The sequence below is a fragment of the Mobula hypostoma genome, chromosome 2 (genome assembly GCF_963921235.1).
Source record: "Mobula hypostoma chromosome 2, sMobHyp1.1, whole genome shotgun sequence".
In the NCBI taxonomy this organism is placed as follows: Eukaryota; Metazoa; Chordata; class Chondrichthyes; order Myliobatiformes; family Myliobatidae; genus Mobula; species Mobula hypostoma.
Window position 1 is genome coordinate 102,090,421 of NC_086098.1, and position 24,455 is coordinate 102,114,875.

General features: G+C 40.8%; 1 protein-coding gene across 1 annotated transcript in view; it reads left to right on the forward strand.

The window, feature by feature from the left end:
- ascc3 (activating signal cointegrator 1 complex subunit 3) overlaps positions 1-24,455 on the forward strand; it is a 399,975-nt gene that overhangs the window by 194,276 nt on the left and 181,244 nt on the right. Inside the window, exons 17-19 of the mRNA XM_063040308.1 lie at positions 18,892-19,011; positions 19,500-19,664; positions 20,914-21,000. Of these exons, the coding sequence (XP_062896378.1) occupies positions 18,892-19,011; positions 19,500-19,664; positions 20,914-21,000 (372 nt within the window). The remainder of the gene's footprint in view (positions 1-18,891; positions 19,012-19,499; positions 19,665-20,913; positions 21,001-24,455) is intronic.

Here is a 24,455-nt window from a genome sequence, read left to right on the forward strand (position 1 = left end):
AATTCAGGAATAGCTTCTTCCCTTCTGCCATCCGATTGCTAAATGGACATTGAATCTTTGGACACTACCTCACTTTTTTAATATACAGTTTTTCTTTTTTTTGCACATTTTTTATCTATTCAATATGCATATACTGTAATTGATTTACTTGTTTATTTTTTTTCTCTCTTCTAGATCATGTATTGCATTGAACTGATGCTGCTAAGTTACCAAATTTCACATCACAGGCCGGTGATAATAAACCTGATTCTGATTCTGATTTTGATTCTAAACTTTCATATTGTAGCTATTACTGAAACTTGGTGGAGAAAGGGGCAGGAATGGGCGATTAATGTGCCACGTTTTTGAAGTTTTAGAAAAAGTAAAGGAGTGGGGGGCGTATGCTGCACTAATAATCAAGAGACAGTATTACAGGCAGCGTCTCTAGGAAGAGGTACAGTCGACGTTTCAGGCCGAGACCCTTCATCAGGACGAAGAGTCTCGGCCTGAAACGTCGACTGTACCTCTTCCTAGAGATGCTGCCTGGCCTGCTGCATTCACCAGCAACTTTGATGTGTGTTGCTTGAATTTCCAGCATTTGCAGAATTCCTAGTGTTTGAGACAATATTACAGCTGTATTAAGTGGAGACATAATAAAGGGGGTCAGATACTGTGTCCATTTGGGTAGAACTCAGGAATAGGAAGGGTGTAATCACACTGCTAGGATTGTTCTACAGACATATCAGTGGCCACCAGGACTTTGGGGAACAGATATGTAATTCGATTAAGGAAATGTGTAAAAAATAATAGGGTTGTTGTCATGGGGGATTTCAACTTCCCTAATATAAACTGGGACTTTCTTAGTACAAGGGGTTCAGATGGGGCAGAATTCGTTACGTGTATCCAAGAAGGTTTCTTAAATCAATATGTGGACAGTCCAATGAGAAGAGAGGCCGTACTGGACCTGATGTTGGATAGTGAGCCTGGCCAGATGACTGAACCTTCAGTGGGTGAACAGTCAGGGAACAGTGACTAGAATGCCTTAACTTTCAGGATAGCTATAGATAAGGATAGGTATGGCCCTTGTGGGAGAATTTTAAATTGGAGTAGGACAAATTACGAGGGCATTGGGCAAGAACTAAAAGTGTTAATTGGGAAAACCTTTTCTCTGGTAAGTCCACATCAGACATGTGGAAGGTGTTTAAAGATTAATTACAGAGAGTATAGGAAAGATATGTTCCTGTTAGAAGGAAGGATGGGGATGGAAAGATGAGAGAACCTTGGATGTCCAGAGAGGTGATGAATTTAGTCAAGAGGCAAAAGGAAAAGTATGTAAATCATCAGAGGTTAGGATCAAATGAAGCACATGACGAGTATAATGAAGCTAGAAAAGAACTAACGAAGGTAATTAGGAAGGCCAGGAGGGGCCATGAAAAGACCTCGGCAAGTAAGATTAAGGTTAATCCCAAAGCATTCTATACATACGTTTAGAGCAAGGGAATCACTAGAGAGACGGTGAGACCACTCAACAATAAAGGGGGGAAACATTTGCCTGGATACAGAAAATGTGAGTGAGGTACTTCGCTTCAGTGTTTACCAAGGAAAAAGATACGGAGAACCAGGAGATGAGTGCTGCGTGTATAAATACGTCAGGGAGTTTAGAGGTCAAGGAGGTAGAAGTGTTCGGCCTCCCAATGAGTATTAAAGTTGAATATTCCGCAGGGCCTGCTTGGATTTACCCCAGGTTATTGAAGGAGGCAAGAGATGCGATTGCTGGGCCCTTGACCACTATCTTCATGTCCTCTCTCGCCAAAAGCAAGGTCCCGGAGGACTAGTGAGTGGCTAATGTTGTACCTCTATTTAAGAAGGGAACAAAGGAAAATCCTGGGAACGATAGCCAGATGAGTCTAATGTCAGATGTAGGGAAATGACCGAAGAAAATTCTTCGGGATAGAACATATGAGCATTTGGAAACCCATGGCCTAATTAGGCAGAGCCAACATGGCTTTGTGCGTGACAGGTCATGGCTCACCAACTTGATTGAGTTTTTTGACAAGGTTATGAGAGAGATTGATGAGGGTAGGGCAGTAGATGTTGTCTACATAGATTTTAGTAAGACATTTGAGAAAGTCCCTCATAGGAGGCTTTAGATGATTAAGATGCAGAGGGTCCGCGGCAAATTGGCTGCTTGATTTCAGAACTGGCTTGCGCATAGAAGACAAAGGGTAGTGATTGAAGGGACTTATTCGAGCTGGAGATGTGCAATTAGTGGAGTTCCACAGGTATCTGTGCTGGGAGCTCCACTGTTTGTAATGGATATAAGTAACCTGGACGAAAATATAGTATGTAAAATATAAATAAAGTGTGTTAGTGAGATTGAGGAAGATACCAAGATTGGTTGAGTTGTGGATGGTGTAGATGATTAGCTAAGAATACAGCGCAATATAGATCATTTGCAGATATGGACAGAGAAATGGCAGAGAAATCTGAGGTATTTGCACCTTGGTAGGACAAATGCAAGAAGATAGTACACTGCTAAGCACAAGTTCCTCAGTGTTGCTGAGCAGAGAGATCTTGGGTTCCAAGTTCATAGCTCCATAAAACTGACTACACAGGTTGATAAGTTTGTTAAGGCGGTCTGTTCAGGGAGAGTGAGGAGGTGATAGAGAGGAGCTATAGACAGGTAGTCACACCGGGGCCTTGTGAGACAGCTAAGTGGGTAACAGGAGAGGGAATGGCAAGAGTCAGATGCTACAGAGTACTCCTGTCCGGCCCTGTGGCTCAGGAGGGTAGGGAAAGGAAGAGGATGACAGCAGTGTTGGGTCAAACAGGCGATTCTGTGGATGCAGGTAAGAAACACAGATGGTAGTTTGCCTCCCAGGTGCCAGGGTCCAGGGTCCAGGATGTTTCTGATCATATCCATGATATCCTGAAGTGGGAAGGAGAACAGCCAGAGGTTGTGGTACATATTGGTATCAACAACATGGGCAGGAAAAGAGAGGAGGTCCTGAAAACAGACTACAGGGAGTTAGGAAGGAAATTGAGAAGCGGAATAGGCTCATCGACCCCTAAATCCCTCCTGCACAAAAAAAACGAGAAAGATTAGGCGTAAAACCCAGAATATAATAAGCTTTTGGACTGTGAAGAAAGAAGTCCATAATCCAAGTCCATTTCCAAAATGCAGAAAACCTGGTAACATTCTCTGGGCACTGCAGCAGGCTGTCCCCTCTCCATTAGCAGAATGATCAAAAGACAGCTGGCAACACACATCAAAGTTGCTAGTGAACGCAGCAGGCCAGGCAGCATCTCTAGGAAGAGGTACAGTCGATGTTTCAGGCCAAGACCCTTGCTTGAATTTCCAGCATCTGCAGAATCCCTGTTGTTTGCGTTTTTAAAAGACAGCTGGCGCTCACTTTCCGCATTAGCCTCGATGTTTCAATCTACCTAGTCGCTTTAATCGGCATACAATGGAAGCTTTATTCATTGGAATAGAGTCAAAACAACAGCTTGCCTACTGCCCCACAGACTGCCCGCCACGAGCTTTGCGCACACTGTCTCTGTTTCCCAGTATCCTCTTGAAGATTGCAGAGTGCTGGAACGCCCATAAGATCTCCAAACTTTCACATTTGCCTGAATGTTTCAATCTCCCTTGTTGCTTTAATCAGCAAACAATGGAAGCTTTCGTCAGTGAAATGGAGTCGAACATCAGTTTGTGCCCTGTCCCTCAGTCTGCCAGCCATGAAGTTCGCTGCTTCTGCCTCTGGAATCCTCTTGGAGACTGCAGAGTGCTGAAACACGCAAACGATCTCCAAACAGCAAATCACAGGCTTCAACAGTTCCAGAATCACATCCAACACAAAAAAAAACATAAAAGATGTGAAACATAAAATTTCATGATCTATCCAGAAGACGTCGACCAAAGCAATGTTGTATGCAGGCGCCATCTTGACCAGAGCAATTGTGTCTAGCTTGAAAGAGTTTTTAGTCCAACATTTTTACAAGTCTTTGTCAAAAAAAAGATTTGCTTTTCTTGTCATTATAAAATTCATGTTGCTTCACTAACATTGTTATAGATTCAGAATCAGAAACAGATTTAATATCACCAGCATATGTCATGAAATTTGTTAACTTTACGGCAGCAGTGCATGATAAATAAATATAGAGACAAAAAAAAACTGGATTACATTTATGCATATACATACACACCTATTAAATAGTTAAGTTAAAATAAGTGCAGGTGTCCCCCGCTTTTCGAACATTCGCTTTACGAAACCTTGCTGTTACGAAAGACCTTCATTAGTTACCTGTTTTCACTAACAGAAGGTGTTTTCACTGTTACCAGTAAAAGGCAGCACGCGATAAAAAACAGCGAGCGAGGAAAGGCGGTGTGCGCCCTGAGCAGCCAAGCTCCTCCCCTGGCATCGCTTAAACATGTGCCTGTGAGCATCTGTGCTTTATCTCGATTTATTTTGAGCATCCATTAGCAAGATGAGTTCTAAGGTAACGGAAAAGCCTAAAAGAGCTAGTAAAGGTGTTACACTTAGCATAAAGCTGGACATAATTAAGAGTTTCGATCGTGGTGAACGAAGTAAGGACAAAGTGAGTTCGGCTTGTGGAAGTTGATGAAGATGATGTTGAAGAGGTTTTGGCATCCCATGACCAAGAGCTGAGAGAAAAAGAGCTGATGCAATTGAAAGAGGAAAGGATAACAATCGAAACCGAATGCAGCAGCGCATGGACCGGAAGTGAAGTCGTCCAGGAACTGAATGTGAAGCCACTGCGTGAGATTTTTGCTGCAGTAATTGTAGAAAAGTACGACTTTAAGTTTGAAAGCGTGCATAGCTTTAGGGCATATTTGCAGGATGGTTTGAGTGCTTACAAAGAACTATATGATAGAAAATGCGCGAGGCTAAGCAGTCAAGCATATTGTCGTTTTTCAAGCCTTCCACATCAGCCACAGCAGACGATGAACCTCGAACTTCAATATCGAGACAAGCAGACATAGAAGAAGATGACCTGCCTGCCCTGATGGAAACAGACGACGATGAGATGACACCCCAGTGTCCCACCACCCCAACCTCCGGGCCACGGACCGATACCGGGCTGCGAAACATGCAGTGGTAGCTGGGACACACCCAGCACATCGTTAAGAAAAAAGCCGAAATAAACAAGCTAATTAATTAGGTGCCATCCGGCACATAAATGTCGGCCCAGATCAGAGGCGATTTGGACTGGGCCAACATTTATGTGCCGGGCGGCACCTAATTAATTAGCTTGTTTATTTCAGCTTTTTTCTTAAAGATGTGCTGGGTGCGTCCCAGCTACTGCTGCATCCCTGCATGCTTCGCGGATTGGTATCGGTTGGCGGCCTGGAGGTTGGGGACCACTGCAACACACCAGTCTCTGACGACTCAGCCTAACACACCATCATCAGTGTGCTCAGCGCTGTCTTCCCGATTCCGGTAAGTGATACTACACTGTACATACATTATTTCTACTTTATATGGGCTGTGTATTTTTATGCGTTATTTGGTATGATTTGGCAGCTTCATAGCTTAAAGGTTACTGGAGAGAGTGTTTCTGCCGAGAGCGCTTGTGCCGTGTTTCTGCTGAGAGCGCTTGCGTGAGATTTTCACTATAGTGGACAGTGCGGCAATGATTGTAGAAAAGTATTTCTACTTTATATAGGCTGTGTATTTATCATATCATTCCTGCTCTTACTATATGTTACTGTTATTTTAGGTTTTATGTGTTATTTGGCATGATTTGGTAGGTTATTTTTGGGTCTGCGAACGCTCACGAATATTTTCCATATAAATAAATGGTAATTGCTTCTTCACTTTATGACATTCCAGCTTACGAACAGTTTCATAGGAACGCTCTACCTTTGGATGGCGGGAGAAACCTGTAGTGCAAAATAGCAGAAATAAAATATAGTGAGGAATTGGTCATAGGTTCAGTGTCCATTTAGAAATCAGATGACAGAGGGGAAGAGACTGTACCTGAATCACTGAGTGTGTGCCTTCAGGCTTCTGTACCTTCTTCCCAATGTGAAAAGGACATGTTCTGGGTGGTGGGGGTCCTCAATGATGGACACCATCTTCCTAAAGCACCGCTCCTTGAAGATATCTTGGATACTATGGAGGCTGGTACCCATGATAGAGCTCATTATCTTTACAAGTTTCTGCGACTTACTTTGATCTTGTGCGGTAGCCCCTCCCCCACCACACCATGCCAGATGGCAATGCAGCCAGTCAGAATGCTCTTCACGGTACATATGTAGAAGGTTTTGAGTGTTTTAGTTGACAAACTAAATCTGAAACTCCTAATGAAGTAAAGCTACCGTCTTGTTTTCTTTATAGCTGCATCAGTATGTTGTGTTCTGGTTAGGCCCTCAGAAATATTGACACCCAGGAATTTGAAATACTCACTCTCTACATCTGATCCCCCTATGAGGATTAATTTGTGTTCCCTCGTCTTGCCCTTCCTGACACTGGGGCAATTTTTTTTTTGTGCGTGTTATCAACTAAGCAAAGTAACTGATAATCTCAATTTGACTATTAGATGGCTGTGGGTGCCAAGTCATTGGGTATATTTAAAGCATATTTTGATAGGTACTTGATGAGTAAGGGTTTCAAAGGTTACAGGGAGAAAGCAGGAGAATGAGGTTGAGAGAGATTTACCATGATGCATTGGTGGGACAGGCTCAATGGACCAATTGGCCTAAATCTACTCCTATTTCCTGTGGTCAAATTATTATTTTTTTCACTGCACTCATTAATTAACAGAGTGATAGAAACAGCATGTAATATTGTTACCATGTGGCAACTTGCTCAGTCAGGTGCACCTTCAGCTCTGTCTGAATCACTTAAGATCTCACCTCATTGCAGCGTAGATCCAAATGGTTTCATAGTAAATATATTATCAAAGTATGTTTATATCACCGGATATGACCTTGAGATTCACTTTTAGACAAAGAGGAAAAACGTAATTCCAGGAGGGCATTGTTCATCAAAGTTAATTGTATAAGGACAATCTATTTCTGTAAGATTTCTTATCAACAGTGACATCTGAGGCATAGAAAAATTGAAGCTAATGCAGGTAAATTGGATTAGTGTAGATAGGAACCACTAGTGACAAAGATGTAGTTGACCAAAGGACTTGTTTCTACTCTGAACAACTCTAAGACTGAAGGCTTGCTACCTTTTGCTGCTTCCTTGGTGACCCAACCTTGGGGTCTGTTGAAAATTATACTTTGTTCAGTTCTGTTTATAGCTGCAGTAGATGTCAGCATTAACCAAAATTTTAACTGACTCTACCACATAAATAATGTGGAAAGAACAACATAGAACATAGAAATCTACAGCATATTAAAGGCCCTTCGGCCCACAATGTTGTGCCAACCATGTAACCTACTCTAAAAACTGCCTATAATTTCCCTACCACATAGCCCTCTATTTTTCTAAGCTCCATGTACCTATCTAAGAATCTCTTAAAAGACCCTATTGTATCCACCTCTCCCACCATCGCTGGCAGTGCATTCCATGAACCCCCACTCTCTGTGTGAAAACTTACCCCAACATCTCCTCTGTACCTACTTCCAAGCACTTTAAAACTGTGCCCCCTCTCATTAGCCATTTCAGCCCTGGGAAAAAGCCTCTGGCTATCCACATAATCAATGCCTCTCATCATCTTATACACTTCTATCAGGTCACCCCTCTTCTTCTGTCGTTCCAGGGAGAAAAGGCCAGGTTCACACAACCTATTCTCATAAGGCACGCTCTCCAATCCGGGCAACATTCTTGTAAATCTCCTTTGCATTCTCTCTATAGTATCCACATCCTTCCTGTAATGAGGTGACCAGAACTGAACTCAGTACTCAAAGTGGAGTTTAACTAAGGTCTCATTGCTGTAACATTACCTCACAGCTCTTGAAATCAATCCCACAAATGATGAAGGCCAAGACACCATATACCTCTTAACAACACTGTTGAGCTGCACAGCATCTTTGAGTGTCCTATGGACACAGACATCAAGATCTGTCTGATTCTCCACACTGCCAAGAGTCTTACCATTAATATTACATTCTGTCTTCAAATCTGGACTACCAAAATGAACCACTTCATATTTATCTGGGTTGAACTCCATCTGCCACCTCTCAGCCCAGTTCTGCATTCTATCAATCTCCCATTGTGACCTCTGACAACCCTCCAGACTATCCACAACACCCCAACTTTTGTGTCATCAGCAAACTTAATAATCCTAACTTCTACTTCCTCATCCAGGTCATTTATAAAAATCACAAAAAGGGAAGGTCCCAGAACAGATCCCTTCAGAACACCACTGGTCACCGACCTCCATGCAGAATATGAACTATCTACAACCATCCTTTGCCTTCTGTGGGCAAGCCAATTCTGCACAAAACAAGGTCCCATGCCTCCTTACTTTCTGAATGAGTCTTGCATGGGGAACCTTATCAAATGTCTTACTGAAATCCATATACACTACATCCACTGCTCTGCTTTCATCAATGTGTTTCGTTACATCCTCAAAGAATTCAGTCAGACTTGAAAAACACGACCAGCTCTTGGCAAAGCCATGCTGACTATCTCTAATCAGATTATGTCTCTCCAAATGTTCCTGAATTCTGCCTTTCAGTATCTTCTGCAACAACTTGCCCACCACTGAAGTAATACTCACTGGTCTATAATTTCCTGTGTTATCTCTACTTTCTTTATTGAACAAGAGAACAATATTTACAACCTTCCACTTCTCTGGCACTTCTCCTGTCCCCATTGATGATGCAAAGATCATCATCAGAATCTCAGCAATCTCCTCCCTCACTTCCCACAGTAGCCTGCGGTATATCTTGTCCGGACCCAGCGACCCAATATCTTTCAACAGCTCCAGTACATCCTCTTTCTTAATGTCTGTATGCCCAAGCATTTCAGTCTGCTGTAAGTCATCCCCACAATTGCCAAGGTCCTTTTTCCTGGTGAATACTGCACCAAAGTATTCATTAAGTACCTCCGCCACCTCCTCCGATTTCATGCACACGTTTTCATATCGCACGTGATTGGTCCTGTTCTCACAGTCATCCTTTTGCTCTTCATATCCTTGTAGAATGCCCTTCCTTAATCCTGCTTGCCAAGGCTGCCTTCATGACCCCTTTTGGCTTTCCTAATTTCATTCTTAAACTTCTTCCTGGCAATCTTGTAATTTTCTAGAGCTCTGCCAGTACCTAGTTTCTTAAACCTTTCACAAGCTAGATTTTCTACATTGTTAGTACACCGTGATTCCTTTATGCCACCATTCTTTTCCTGCCTCAATGGAAGATACCTATGCAGAATGCCATGCAAACATTCTCTGAACATTTGCCACCTTTCTGCCATATGTTTCCCTGTGAATATCTGCTGTCAATCTATGCTCCTAAGTTTCTGTTGAATAGTATCATATTTCCTGCTTCCCATCTTGCTTCTGCCCATGTACAGGCAGAAGCTGAAACAAGAGGCAGCTATAGTTAAAACTGTCCACTCTTGGTCCAACCAATCGATCTCCATGCTACAGGACTTCTTTGATGACATCAACTGGAGTGTCTTTCGTGATGAAGGTTTCTCCGAGTTCATAAAAGGGGTCACGGGCTTCATCCGGAAGTGCATCAAGGACATTGTCCCCCAAGAATTGGTCAGGGTCTATCCAAATCAGAAACCCTGGATCAACATTTCCATGCATGCTGCACTTACCATGCAAGACAGAGCTTACGCCGCCAGTAACCAACAGGAACTCGAGAAATGCAGCTACGGTCTATGCAAAGTCATCAAAGCAGTGGAACGACAATACAGGGACAAGATCTAGACACAACTCTCCACCAACAACACATGCAGCTTATGGCAAGCTCTGCACAACCATCACTGACTTAAAAGCTAAATGCAGTGGTGCTGCCAAAATTGCTGCCTCTCTCCCAGAAGAACTAAATCTTTTTTACGCTCTGTTCAATGTCGCCAACACTGAGCCCCCGAGGAGAACTGCCAAAGCAACCTGCACCATGGTCATCTCTGTGGCTGAAATACGCAGGGTTTTGCAACGAGTGGACAGTCAAAAGGCTGCTGGACCAGATGGCATCCCAGGGCAGGTACTCAGGATGTGTGCAACACAACTGGCAGATGTGTATACAGACATTTGTAATCTCTCCCTCTCCCAGTGCAGAGTGCCCTCCTGCTTCAAAATATCCATCATTGTTCCTGTAGCTAAAAAGACCAAAGTAACATGTTTGAATGACTGAGGTCCTGTCGCACTCACCTCAATAATAAGCAAATGCTTTGAAAGGCTGGTCAAGGATTACAACTGCAACATGCTACCACCCACATTGGACCCTCTACAATTCACCTACCAACACAATGATCAACAGATGATGCAATAACCACAACTCTACACACCATCCTTGCACATCTGGAGAAGAAGGATGCTTACGTGAGAATGACTACAACTACAACTACGAACTGTTCCAGCTGCTATCATCCAGGAAACAGTACCGCACCATTAAAGCCATGACCAACAGGCTCCGGGACAGATTCTTCCACTAGGCGATCAGGCTGATTAATTCATGCTGATACGATTGTATTTCTATGTTATATTGACTGTCCTGTTGTACATACTGTTTATTATAAATTACTATAAATTGCACATTGCACATTCAGACGGAAACGCAACATGAAGATTTTTACTGCTCATGTATGTGAAGGTTATAAAGTGAATTCATTCATTCATTCATTAAATGTGTTCCCAAGTTGTCAGCTCCTATCCCTCTCCAGCGCTATGGTAAAGAAGATAGAGTTATGATCACTACCTCCAAAATACTCTCCCACCGAGAGATCTGACACCTGACCAGGTTCATTTCCCAATACTAGATCAAGTACAACCTCTCCTCAAGTTGGCTTATCTGCGTCAGGAAATCTTCCTGAACACACCTAACAAACTCCACATCATCCAAACCCCTTGTTCTAAGGAGATGCCAGTCAATATTAGGAAAGTTAAAATTACCCATCGCAACAGCCCTATTATTATTGTACCGTTCCAGAATCTGCATCCCTATCTGCTCCTCAGTGACTCTGTTACTATTTGTGGGGGGAGGGTCTATAAAAATAACCCCAGTCGAATTATTGCCCCCTTTCTGTTTTTGACTTCCACCCACACTGACTCAGTAGACAATCCCTCCATAACTTCCTCCCTGATTAGCAATGCCACACCTCCACCTCTTTTGCCTCCCTCCCCGTCCATCTTGAACTATCTAAAGCCCAGCACACTCAGCAGCCATTCATGCCCCCAAGACATCCAAGTCTCTGTAATGGCCACAACGTCATGAAGAATATTGATCTATGCTCTATGTTCATCTGCCTTGTTTTTGATACTCCTTGCATTAAAATAGACACATCTCAAACCATCTGGCTGAGTGTATCTTTACTCTATCATCTGTCTATCCTTCCTCACAAACTCCCTACAGGCTATCTTTACTTGTGCACCAATCATCCATCCTCTGCCTCTTCACCTGGGTTCCCACCCCCCTGCAAATTTAGTTTAAACCCTCCACAGAATCATTAGCAAGCTTCCCTCCCAGGATATTGGTTCCCCTCCAGTTCAGGTGCAATCAGTCCCACTTGTACAGGTCACCCTTTCTCCAGAAACGGTTCCAATGATCCAAGATCTTGAAGCCCTGCCCCCTGCACCAGCTTCTCAGTCACTCATTCATCTGTGCTATCTTCCTGTTCCGACCTCCCCTAGCACTGGGAGTAATCTGGAGATTACCACCTTGGAGGTTCTGCTCTACATCCTCCTTCCTAACTTCTCAACTTACTGTGCAGGACCTCTACCACTCCCATGCCTATGTCATTGGTACCAAAATGTACCACAACCTCTGGGTGCTCACCTTCCCCCTCAAGAATATTCCTTCAGAGACATCCTGGACCCTAGCACTCAGGAGGCAACACACAATCCTGGTGCTTCTTTTGCTGCTGCAGAACCTCTTATCTGTCCCCCTAACTATCGAGTGCCCTACGGTTATTTCTCGGCCTAACTTCACCCTATCCTTCTGAGGCTCAGAGCTGACCACAGGGCTATTGGTCTGGCTGAGTGGAACAAGATGAAGACTGGATGTACTACAGTAAGACCTGACTTCCTAAAATAATAATTGGCCAGCTGAGATTTTCAGTCATTTTAATAGTTTCAAGGCACAAGCTGTGATGGAATATTTTCTACTAGTGTTCTAAGTTCTAGTCAAAGTGAGAGCACCTCCGATACTCAAGAAACAATATTATCCAGGCTAAAGGAACCTGCTTCATTGATACCTTATCCACATCTGGCATCCCTCAATATTCTTTTCCCATCACACATATACTGGAACAATTTGCCAAGACTACTTTGATACCACGACCCAACTCTTTTGCCTCCATCATCTGGAAAGACAAGGGTACTGGGCATTTGGAATCAGCAATTCCCTGCAAGTCGCATCTAATCCTGATTTGCAAATAGAGGAGCAAATTTGTAAGGAGATAGCAGATATTTGTGAGGAGCAAATTTGTAAGGAGATAGCAGATATTTGCGAGGAGCAAATTTATAAGGAGATAGCAGATATTTGCAGTAAGCACAAGGCTGTGATTGTGGGAGATCTAAATTTTCCACAAATTGACTGGGAAGCCCATTCTGTAAAAGAGCTGGATGGTTTGGAGTTTGTAAAATGTGTGCAAGATAGTTTTTTGCAGCAGTACATAGAGTTTAACTAGAGAAGGAGCAGTGTTGGATCTCCTGTTAGGGAATGAGATAGGGCAGGTGATGAAGGTATGTGTTGGGGAGCACTTCGGGTCCAGTGATCACAATACCATTAGTTTCAGTATAATTATGGAGAAGGATAGGACTGGACCCAGGGTTGAGATTTTTGATTGGAGAAAGGCTAACTTTGAGGAGATGCGAAAGGATTTAGGAGTGGTTTGGAACAATTTGTTTTATAGGAAAGATGTAATAGAGAAATGGAGGTCATTTAAAGGTGAAATTTTGAGGGTACAAGATCTTTATGTTCCTGTTAGATTGAAAGGAAAGGTTAAAAGTTTGAGAGAGCCATGGTTTTCAAGGGATATTGGAAATTTGGTTCAGAAAAAGAGAGGGATCTACAATAAATATAGGCAGCTTGGGGTAAATGAAGTGCTCGAGGAATATAAAGAATGTAAAATGAATCTTAAAGAAATTAGAAAAACTAAAAGAAGATATGAGGCTGCTTTGGCAAGTAAGATGAAAATAAGTCCAAAGGGTTTCTACAGTTATATTAATAACAAAAGGATAGTGATGGATAAAATTGGTCCCTTAGGGAATCAGAGTGGATGGCTATGTGGGGAGCCAAAAGAGATGGGGGAGATTTTGAATAATTTTTTTTCTTCGGTATTCAATAAGGAGAAGGATATTGAATTGTATAAGGTAAAGGAAACAAGAAGGGTAGTTATGGAAAGTATGATGATTAAAGAAGAGGAAGTACTGGTGCTTTTAAGGAATATAAAAGTGGGTAAGTCTCCGGGTCCGGACAGGATATTCCCTAGGACCTTGAGGGAAGTTAGTGTGGAAAGAGCAGGGGCTCTGACAGAAATATTTCAAATGTCATTAGAAACGGGGATGGTGCCAGAGGATTGGCGTATTGCTCACGTTGTTCCATTGTTTTAAAAGGGTTCTAAGAGTAAACCTAGCAATTATCGGTCTGTGAGTTTGACGTCAGTGGTGGGTAAATTGATGGGAAGTATTCTTAGAGATGGTATATATAATTATTTGGATACACAGGGTCTGATTAGGAACAGTCAACATGGCTTTGTGCGTGGAAGATCATGTTTAACAAATCTTAATGAATTTTTAGATGAGGTTACTAGGAAAGTTGAGGGTAAAGCGGTGGATGTTGTCTATATGGACTTCAGTAAGGCCTTTGACAAGGTTCCACATGGAAGGTTAGATGGGAAGGTTTAAAATGGATTTAGCAGTGGCTAGATGGGAGACGCCAGAGAGTCGTGGTGTATATCTGTGTGTCAGATTGGAGGACGGTGTCTAGTGGTTTGCCTCAGGGATCTGTACTGGGTCCAATGTTGTTTGTCATATATATTAATGATCTGAATGATGGGGTGGTAAATTGGATTAGTAAGTCTGCAGATGATACTAAGATAGGTGGAGTTGTGGATAATGAAGTAGGTTTTCAAAGCTTGCAGAGAGATTTATACAACTTAGAAGAGTGGGCTGAAAGATGGCAGATGGAGTTTAATGCTGATAAATATGAGGTGCTACATTGTGGTAGGACTAATCAAAATAGGACATACATGGTAAATGGGTAGGGCATTGAAGAATGCAGTAGAACGGAGGGATATAGGAATAATGGGGCATAGTTCCCTGAATGTGGAATCTCATGTGGATAGGGTGGGGAAGAAAGCTTTTGGTATGCTGGCCTTTATAAATCAGAGCATTGAGTATAGGAGTTGGGATGTAATGTTGAAATTGTATAAGGCATTGGTGAGGCCAAATTTGGAGTATTGTGTACAGTTCTGGTCACCGAATTATAGGAAAGATGCCAACAAATTTGAGTGAGTACAGAGAAGATTTACTAGAATGTTACCTGGGTTTCATCTCTTTACAGAGAAAGATTGAACAAGTTAGATCTTTAGCACAAAATAATCTGCAGATGCTGGGGTCAAAGCAACACTCACAACACGCTGGAGGAACTCAGCAGGTCAGGCAGCATCCGTGGAAAAGATCGGTCGACGTTTCGGGCCTGAACCCTTCGTCAGGACCTGACGAAGGGTTCCGGCCCGAAACGTCAACCAATCTTTTTCAAGTTCGGTCTTTATTCTTCAGAGCGTAGAAGTTTGAGGGGGGACTTGATAGAGGTATTTAGTTATGAGGGGGATAGATAGAGTTGACGTGGATAGGCTTTTTCCATTGAGAGTGGGGGAAAATTCAAACAAGAGGACATGAGTTGAGAGTTGAAGGGCAAAAGTTTAGAGGTAACATGAGGGGGAACTTCTTTACTCAGAGAGTGGTAGCTGTGTGGAACAAGCTTCCAGCAGAAGTGGTTGAGGCAGGTTCGATGTTGTCATTTAAAGTTAAATTGGATAGATAAATGCACAGGAAAGGAATGGAGGGTTATGGACTGAGTGCAGGTCGGTGAGACTAGGTGAGAGTAAGAGTTTGGCATGGACTAGAAGGGCCGAGATGGCTTGTTTCCGTGCTGTAGTTGTTATATGGTTATATCTACTCTTTGTCATTAAGTCAAAAATCCTGAAATTTGCTATTTGAATCACTATTTAGCTGTACACTGGGAATACTTCTTTCCACATAGACTGTTGTAGTACAAGCTGAAGTCTCCTTCGATCATGTCTAGAGTTATTAGGGATGGACATTAAATGTTAGCCCTGTCAGAAACACCCTCATCCTTTGCATGAAATAAAAATAACAATTTATGAGGTGGAAAATGGGGTGTGAATTTAGTTTAAAATTACTATGTAGAACTTTTATTGCCTGGAATTGAAGCCCTGCACCAAAATAACCTTTAAGCACCAGAGATATAAAGAAAATTGCACACATTGTAAATCTAAATTGTAGAAACAAACATAAAGTAAGAATTGATTAACGTTTTTGCTTTTTACCTGAAACTGGCTCCACTCAATAATGCATATTATATTTTGCATTAAAAAATATAAATTCAATACTATTTAGTGGAGCAACTTCATGCCATGTTTGACAGTTTATCATTGCATTGTTAATCTCTGTTGTTTAATCATTGTTTATTTCTGCATTGTTAATTTAATTTTTATGTTTTATGTACCAGTTAATGCTAATTTCTCCATTTTTTTTCAATGTTTCTATGAACAGTATACAAAGGTTTTGTACTGTAAATTGGGATGTCTTGGAAAAATTGTAGAAATTACAAAGTGCATCTATTTTGGAGGCCATTGCTCATATCACATTTCAAGGTTCTTATGTTTTGTATATGATGAAGCTTTTTTAGGCAAACTCATAATCAGGTTGTAATAGGTGAGAGAGGTTACTTAGGACAATCTCAGCAGCAATCACCAACTGTGGGCTTGTTTTAAAAAAAGGTTTCTGTGAGCCAGGAAGACTCCATGCAGGTCATTTTTGTCTTTCTCTTTACCATTCCATCTTTTTATCTTATGAAAACTTTATTTTTTGTCATTGAGTCAAAATCCTGGAATTCACTACTCACTGGAACTTTGAAAATACCTATATCACTTGGACTGTAAATTCAAGATAATGGCTTACTGCTATACTTAAAGAGATATTTTGATTATTTTTGTAATTCATTGGATTGTACAGGATGTACATTCGACCAACCAGTTCATGACAGTAGTTATGCTTTACTCTATCAGCATAATGATCTGTTTCCCTCGAGTTTGTTCACTCTCCTTTTAAATGAATCCATGCTATCTGCTAGAACCAGTCCTATGAAAGTGAGTTGCACACTCTTTCCCAAAAAATGTTGGGAAGTTTCTTCTAATGCTCATTTGGATTCCTTCATAAATATTTTATATTACTATCCTCTAATTATGATCTTCCTCACAAGTGTAAATATTCTCTCTATATTCACTCTTCAAAAATCTTTCCAAATTTGAAGGACCTCTATAATCTCACCTTGCAGTCACTTTTGCTTAAGGGGTACCACTTTCAATTCAGTGTATTGCATTCAGAGTTCACATTGTGGACTTCTCTAGATTAGGAAAACCATGAGCGATCATTTTGTGAAATAGCTCCTTTCAGTCTGGAAGCTTAATCACAGAAACATAGAAAATTGGCTTAGAAATAAGCTATTCAGCCCTTAAAGCTGCCTTCTGTGGTAGGAAATTTCACAGATTCACTGCCCTTTGGGAGAAGACATTTCAACGATATCAATTAAAAGTGGCAAAATCTGTACCCTGATACTATGATCCCTGGTTCTGGAATCCTCCTGCTAATCAGGAGTATCCTCCTTGTAATTTATCCAGTCGTGTTGGTTTTATAGGTTTCTATGAGATTCCCCCTCATCTTTTTGCATTCCATTGAGTATAAGCATGGTTGATTAATTGTTCTTGGGTTATACCCTCAGAAATTAGTTTATAAATTTTCCTTGCACTTCTTCCATTGTGAAAACCATTCTTCATCAAGTACATAAGAGCAAAGATACATACAACAACTGATGAGATTTACCCAGGTTATGCTTATCTATAGAAGATATTGTGACTCCTTTTATCAAATCCTCTTGCATTGAAGGCTAGCATACCATTTCTAGTTTTAACTGTTTTCTAGTTTGGCCTTAAGTGGAGGCCCATGCTACCTGAATGTATTCATTCTGACACTGAATAGCTATTCAAGTGTCAGCTATTTTACCAAGCTGACACTTGAATATGGACTACAGCCCAGCCATTCATTAAACATATACTATGCCATTATGTTGAATGTTCTGCATGCAGATTCAAAAGTAGCCCTATTATTTTCCTATATTTGAATATTAGTTGCAGTGAATTAAAAAGAAACAGCATATTTCAATCTTGATCTCCAGTGCTCTTCATGTGAAACTTACCCATTCTCCAGTGTTCAAATGGATATGCACTGGGGGCTCCAATTTCTTCCCACATCATAACAACGTTCAGTTTCATAGATTAATTGTTAATTTTTAATTAATCCCTGGTGTAAATGGGCAACAGGATCTGGAGGCAGTGAGTAGAATGTGAAGACTGCAGGTTCAAGTTTCTTGCCATAAGAATACTCACAGTATAAGTGCAATGAAATTTGGCTTTTGTAGTAGCAGCACAGCACATTACAAACATAATGAGCATAGATTACATAAATCTAAATTATCACAATTAAACCTAACTTATTCATTAAAAAAAGTATTAGGACATCAGTGCAAGTTGATGAAAATGTAATCCGAGGTTGAATTAGTGTTTTTCAGGTTGGTTAAAGAGCAGTGATGAAGAAGCTGTTAAACCTTGAGGAATGGGCCTTTAGGCTCCTGTGCCTTCTGCCTGATGGCTGCAATGAGAATGGAGTCTTAAATGTTGACTGCCACCTTCCTGAAACTTTACCTCTTGCAAATGTGTTTGATGATGGAGAGAGTTGTACATGTGGTGGCACTAGCTAAGTTCACCAATTTCTGTAGCCAGTGCATTAGAGTTCCCATTTCAGGCTGGATTATTTCCACTGTACATCTCTAGAAGTTTGTCAGTCTTTGATGACATGTTGAATCTCCTTAAACTTCAAAAAAAAAAGTTGAGACCTATGCCTTTTCAAGGTCGCATCTGTGTGCTTGAGCCAGATAGATCCTCTGGGATGTTGCCACCCAGGAACTTTCCATCACTTATATGAGAAGTGGTACTCATTTACCTGACTTCCTTTCCACAATCCACAATCACTTTTTTAGTTTTGCTGACATTAAGTGCAATTTGTTGTTACAACATCATTCAACCAGATGATCTGTCTCTGTATGCCACTACAACACCATCCATGATTCTGCGGACAACAACGATGTCATCAAGAGATTTGTTGATTAGGGGAATCCGTTCTAAAGAATATCAGTAGGTGCATAGACCTTTCTTATATAAAAGAGAGCTTCCTGATTCACTTACTTCAAAAGAGAGATAATTAATTGCATGTTGGAGGCTAGTGGAATTGAGTGTGTGATGAAATGCAGTAAGAAAAGTCAGGTTGTAATGCATGCATCTATGCCACAGGATCAAGCTTCTGGACCTGTGGCATTTCATTGACAAAAGCATGAATAATGAAGTACTATGTTGGTTACATAAAAGTTGCTATCAAAATGACACATTGAAAATCATCATTTCACCTGTTGTTTTGAAGCCTTGACTGAAATTGAAATAAATCTGGTCTTATTTGTCTTTCCAGATAGCTTTAGGAACAGTAACTAATGTAGAAGAAGCAGTGAAATGGCTGAGCTATACTTATCTGTATGTGCGGGCTAGAGCAAACTCAATAGCCTACGGGATCAACTACAAAGCCTACCAGGTAAAAATCAAATAAAATTAGAGCCTCCTTGAGTATTCTACTCCTTCGTTTAGAACAAACTAATATTAGTTTGTCTTTAAGTATTTTACTGATCACACGTCTTTTAAGTTTATTGAATGAACATCAATGCTAGTGATCCACAAAACTAAGTCCATGTTATGTAGGATCATCATATTATAGCTGATTATGGTTCCTTGACATTGTTTTTAACAGTTATAATGAAAGTACTATGAACTTGCATTTAGTAGTTAAATGCTCAATGTGTCATTTAAATAGATGCGTTGTTTCAGTTGACTTGAGTCCCCATTTAATTTAATTATAATGGAAGAAGTAATGAATTCTAAATATGGTTATAGGAAAGACACATTGAAAAACTAATTTCCTGACTTAAATTTTAGGATGAAGGTACAATAATAAAGTTTGTTTTAATGTTTGCTTAGAAACATTCTTTACTGTTCTTACGTTGTTCGTTAATACTCCTTAATCAGATGGACCCTGGACTGGAAAAATACAGACGAGAACTTGTCATTGAGGCTGGTCGAAAATTGGACAAAGCCAGGATGGTCCGCTTTGAAGAGAGAACTGGTTATTTTTCAATTACAGATCTTGGTCGAACTGCCAGTCATTACTATATTCAATATAATACCATTGAGGTATGAATTTCAAATGTTTGCTACACTACCTGCCTGTGTGATTTAATAATTTTGGAAAATATTTATTGTCATGGGATTCAACTTTTTCTGTACAAGCATACAATACATCTAGCAGAAGAGATTTTTGAATTAATTATTGATTAAGCAGAGGATGAAACATTATTATTCCCACATAATAAAAATTATATCTGAACACTTTGCCATTTATCTATAACAAGGGTCCCTGACTTGGGATCCGCAGACCCCTTGCTTAATGGTATTGGTACATGACATAAAAAAGGTTGGGAACCCCTGACCTAGCGAGATAATAGCATATTCTTGTTTTTGTAGATGTTACATCTTTTGATTTCTTACAGCTTTCATTTCCTTCTATACACTTTTAATTACTATATTCATTCTGAAATAATTTTTGTCTTCAGCGCAATCTGGAACAAGACTGGAGAAATCTTTGAGCCCAGGCCTATCAATAAACCTGTCTTTTGAAAATTCTGTAGTCCCCTTTAACTTTTTTTTAATCCTTTTACTAGTAAGGGCAAGACTGGACAAGGTGATAAGTGGCCTGCCGTCCCTCAGAAGATGTTCATGTATCTGGCTCAACAAACACTTGAAATGGTTATCGGAATCACACTGCATTCTGTTTCAAAACATTCTGGCACACTTGTATATGTAACTAATGTGTCTCTTACAAGTGGATACCTTGAAAAACTTAACTAGATTTTCAGTAATGAAACAAAACCAGGTGAAATTTAATGACAGGTTGCAAGCCAAATTATGGGGTGCTCAGACACATTATTTCTTTAAGCAGTGTAACTAAAGTGTTCCATTTTAAATTTAGTGTGGTAGTTGTTGCTAACTCAGAGATCTGACACTTCAACTCTCACACAGGTTAATGAATTCATAATGGTGTTGGTGAGGCTGCTATGTTTCTGCTATACGAGCAAAGATAAATACAATGGTCATTAAAACACAGTGTATGCCTAGGGGCCAGCTAGGTAAAGCTCGAACATATGGAAAATCATTTTGATTCCATCCTTATATTTTTCAGTGATACAATCCTAAATCCAGTGGAAAGTGATATCTAGCAAGGAAATTTAGCATCCTTCACACAATCTCTCCAAATATCAAGTTTTTTTTTAATGTTTTGCTGCTGAATCACGAATCTTGTCGCTATTATTTGCATGTTCTATGATGACCAGATCTTAAAGTATCAACATAAAATGCCTTACAACTGTTTACATTTCATTTGCAGACTTTTAATGAACTGTTCGATGCTCATAAGACTGAGGCAGACATATTTGCTTTAATATCTAAAGCTGAAGAATTTGAACAGATCAAGGTAAATTTTCTTTTAGATTATGAGGGCACTCAGTCCTCGTTTATTGTCATTTAGTAGTGCATGCATTAAGAAATGATACAATGTTCCTCCAGTATGATATCACAGAAACACAAGACAGACCAAGACTAAAACTGACAAAAACCACATAATTATAACATACGGTTACAACAGTGCAAAGCAATACCGTAATTTGATAAGAGCAGACCATGGGCACAGTAAAAAAAGTCTCAAAGTCCCGATAGCCCCATCATCTCATGCAGACGGTAGAAGGAAGAAAAACTCTCTCTGCCATGAACCTCCAGCGCCACAAACTTGCCGGTGCAGCACCCTGGAAGCACCCAACCACAGCCGACTCTGAGTCCGTCCGAAAACTTCGAACCTCTGACCAGCCCTCCGACACCAAGCACCATCTCTGCCGAGCGCTTCGACCCCAACCCCGGCTGCCAAGCAACAGGCAAAGCCGAGGATTCGGGCCCTTGCCCTCCAGAAACTTTGGATCACACAGTAGCAGCGGCAGCGAAACAGGCATTTCAGAAGTTTCACCAGATGTTCCTCCGTGCTTCTCACATCCATCACCGTCAAATCAGTATTGTGCACGGCCTCCTACTTAACAAATAATAGATATTCATTCCAGAGTGGCTGCTGCGTGCTGCATCGCACCGCCATCTTCCCTGTTTAAATTGACTTTAATACTGAAGTTTTGCTTCTCCGTGAAGAATTTATTCAAGATGGTATAGCTTATGAAGGAACAAGGATAGAAACCTGTTGCAATTGCTCTTTAAATGAATTATGTGGAAAAACTTCATAGTTCAAAATATGGGTCTGAGGATGAAAGAATTGATGAATTGAGTACTTAATGAACTAAAGCTTAAAATTTGCATTTTAAAACATTAAACTAACTGTGGGTTACAACATGCTGGGAACTGCTTTGATGTTTTGATCATAGGCCCTCTACGGCTTTTCAGGGATGAGGTGTCTTGGATGAAGGTTTGGAGATTGAATTTTCAGAATCAGAATCCGGTTCAATGTCATTGCCATATGACGTGAAATGTGTTGTTTTGCGGCAGCAGTACATTGCAATACATAGTAATAAGAACTAAGTTACAGTAAGTATATATTAAAACATGAAATTATTTGTACAAAATGAGATGGGAAATAATACATGCTCATGGGTTCATTATCCATTTAGAAATCTGATGCCAGAGGGGAAGAACTGTTTCTGAAATGTTGAGTGTGTGTCTTTAGGCTCCTGTACATCCTCCTTGATGGAAGCAATGAGAAGATGGCATGTTCTAAGTGATGGGGGCCCTTCATGATGGATGCCACCTTTTTGAGACATCACCTTTTGAAGGTGTCCCTGATGTTGGGGAGGCTGATGCCCTTGATGAAGCTAGCTGATTTGCAAGTTTCTGCAGCTTTTCCTGAAAATTTGCAGTGGTCCCTCCATACCAGATGGTATACAGATACAAGTTAGAATGCTCTCCAGAGTATATATGTAAAAATTTGCAAGTGTCTTTGGTGATACACAAACTCATAATGAAATATATGCTGTTGTACTTTCTTTGTAACTGCATCAGTACGTTGGGCCCAGAATAGATCAGCAGAAATGTTGATACTCAGGAACTTGAAACTGCTTATCCTTTCCACTTCTGATTCCTCAATGACTAGCATGTGTTCCCTTGATTTCCGCTTCCTGAAGTCCACGATCAATTCCTTAGTCTTACTGACTTTGAGTGCAAAGTTGTTGCTGCGACACCACTCAGTGACCTGTTCTTTCTCCCTCCTGTACACCACCTCATCGTCATCTGGAATTCTGCCAATAATAGTTGAGTCATCAACATATTTATAGATGGCACTTGAGCTGTGTTTAGCCACACATTTGTGGCTGTAGAGAGAATAGAGCAGTGGGGTAAGCACACATTCTTGAGGTGTTCCAGTGTTGATTGTCAGGAAGGAAAAGATGTTATTTCCGATCTACATAGACTGTGATCTCCCAATGAGGAAGTCATGGATCCAGTTTCAGATGAAGGTACAGTGGACCAGGTTTTGGAGTTTGTTGATTAGAACTAAGGGTATGATGGTGTTGAGCTGTAATCAATAAACAGCAGCCTGACATAGGTATTACTATTGTCCAGGTGATCCAAGCCCAGTAGAGAGCTAGTACAATTGCATCTCCTGTAGCCCTGTTATGGCAATAGGCAAGTTGCAGCAGGTCCAAGTCCTTGCTTAGCCAAGAGTTGATGTTAGCCATGACCAACCTCTCAAAGCACTTCATCACTGTAGGTGTGAGTGCCATTGGCCAATAGTCATTGAGGCAGCTCACCCTGCACTTCTAGGGCACTGGTGTTATTGTTGCAAGCGGGTGGGAACCTCCAACTGCTGCAGTAAGACATTGAAACTGTCCTTGAGCATCTTTCAAGGTTCACCCTCTTGAAAAATGTTCTGACATTGTCCTTCAAGAAGGAGGTCACAGGGTCACCAGATGCTGCAAGGATTCGCACGGGTGTAGTTTTATTCTCCCTTTCAAAACGTGCATAGGAAGCATTGAGCTCATCTGGGAGTGAAACATCACAGCCATTGATGATAGTTTTGACTTTGTAGGAAGTAATGGCCTGCAAACCCTGACAAAGCTGATGTGCATCTGATCCTGCCTCTAACCTCCATCAGAATTGTTTTTTTTGCCCTTAAAATAGCTTTCAGTAGGTTGTATGGGAGAGAGTGTTAGTGTTCAGAGGTTTAATTTAGTTTTGTTGTCAGGGGTCATATGATGTTAGTCTGAGATCAGTACCTTGTAAGTGGAGAAACGTTTGACTTCACAGAATAGAGCCGTAAAAGCAAAGGATGCGACTTGCCCAAGGACGTTTCCAGCCAACAGTATCAATAATATGGTTTTCCAAGAATGGCCAACAAACTAGATTAATTCAAAGTAACACATATAAGATGGTGGAGGAACTGAGCAGGCCAGGCAGAATCTATGGAAAAGAGTAAACAGTCATTGTTTTGGGACGAGACCCTTCATCAGGACTAGATTAATTTCCCTAGCAAAACTCCAGGACCTGGTGCCAAAAAATTGTATCATATGTGTGTGCTTAAGTCATGAAAGCAATTTTTCAGTTAAATTCCCAGAATGAACTGGAAATGGTTGTTGTATTTTCCTCTGAGAAAACGCAATCATGTTCAATCATCCTGAAGTACACAGGGCTACATGATCAGACTTCTGTAATTGTGTATCCTAATTGTTTGAAAATAGTTTCAGCGTGAGTATTTCTTTAATTGTTAATCTATTTTCATAACAAAGCAGATAAAACATTACAGGTGTCAATTCTATCCAAGAATGCATCCTTTACTTTATCAACAGTGACCAACAAATTATACTGTATATTACATAATTCTACGTTCATGTGTGTTATGCATTACAACTCCCATATGAAAGTAATTGCTAAAAATTTGTAGAC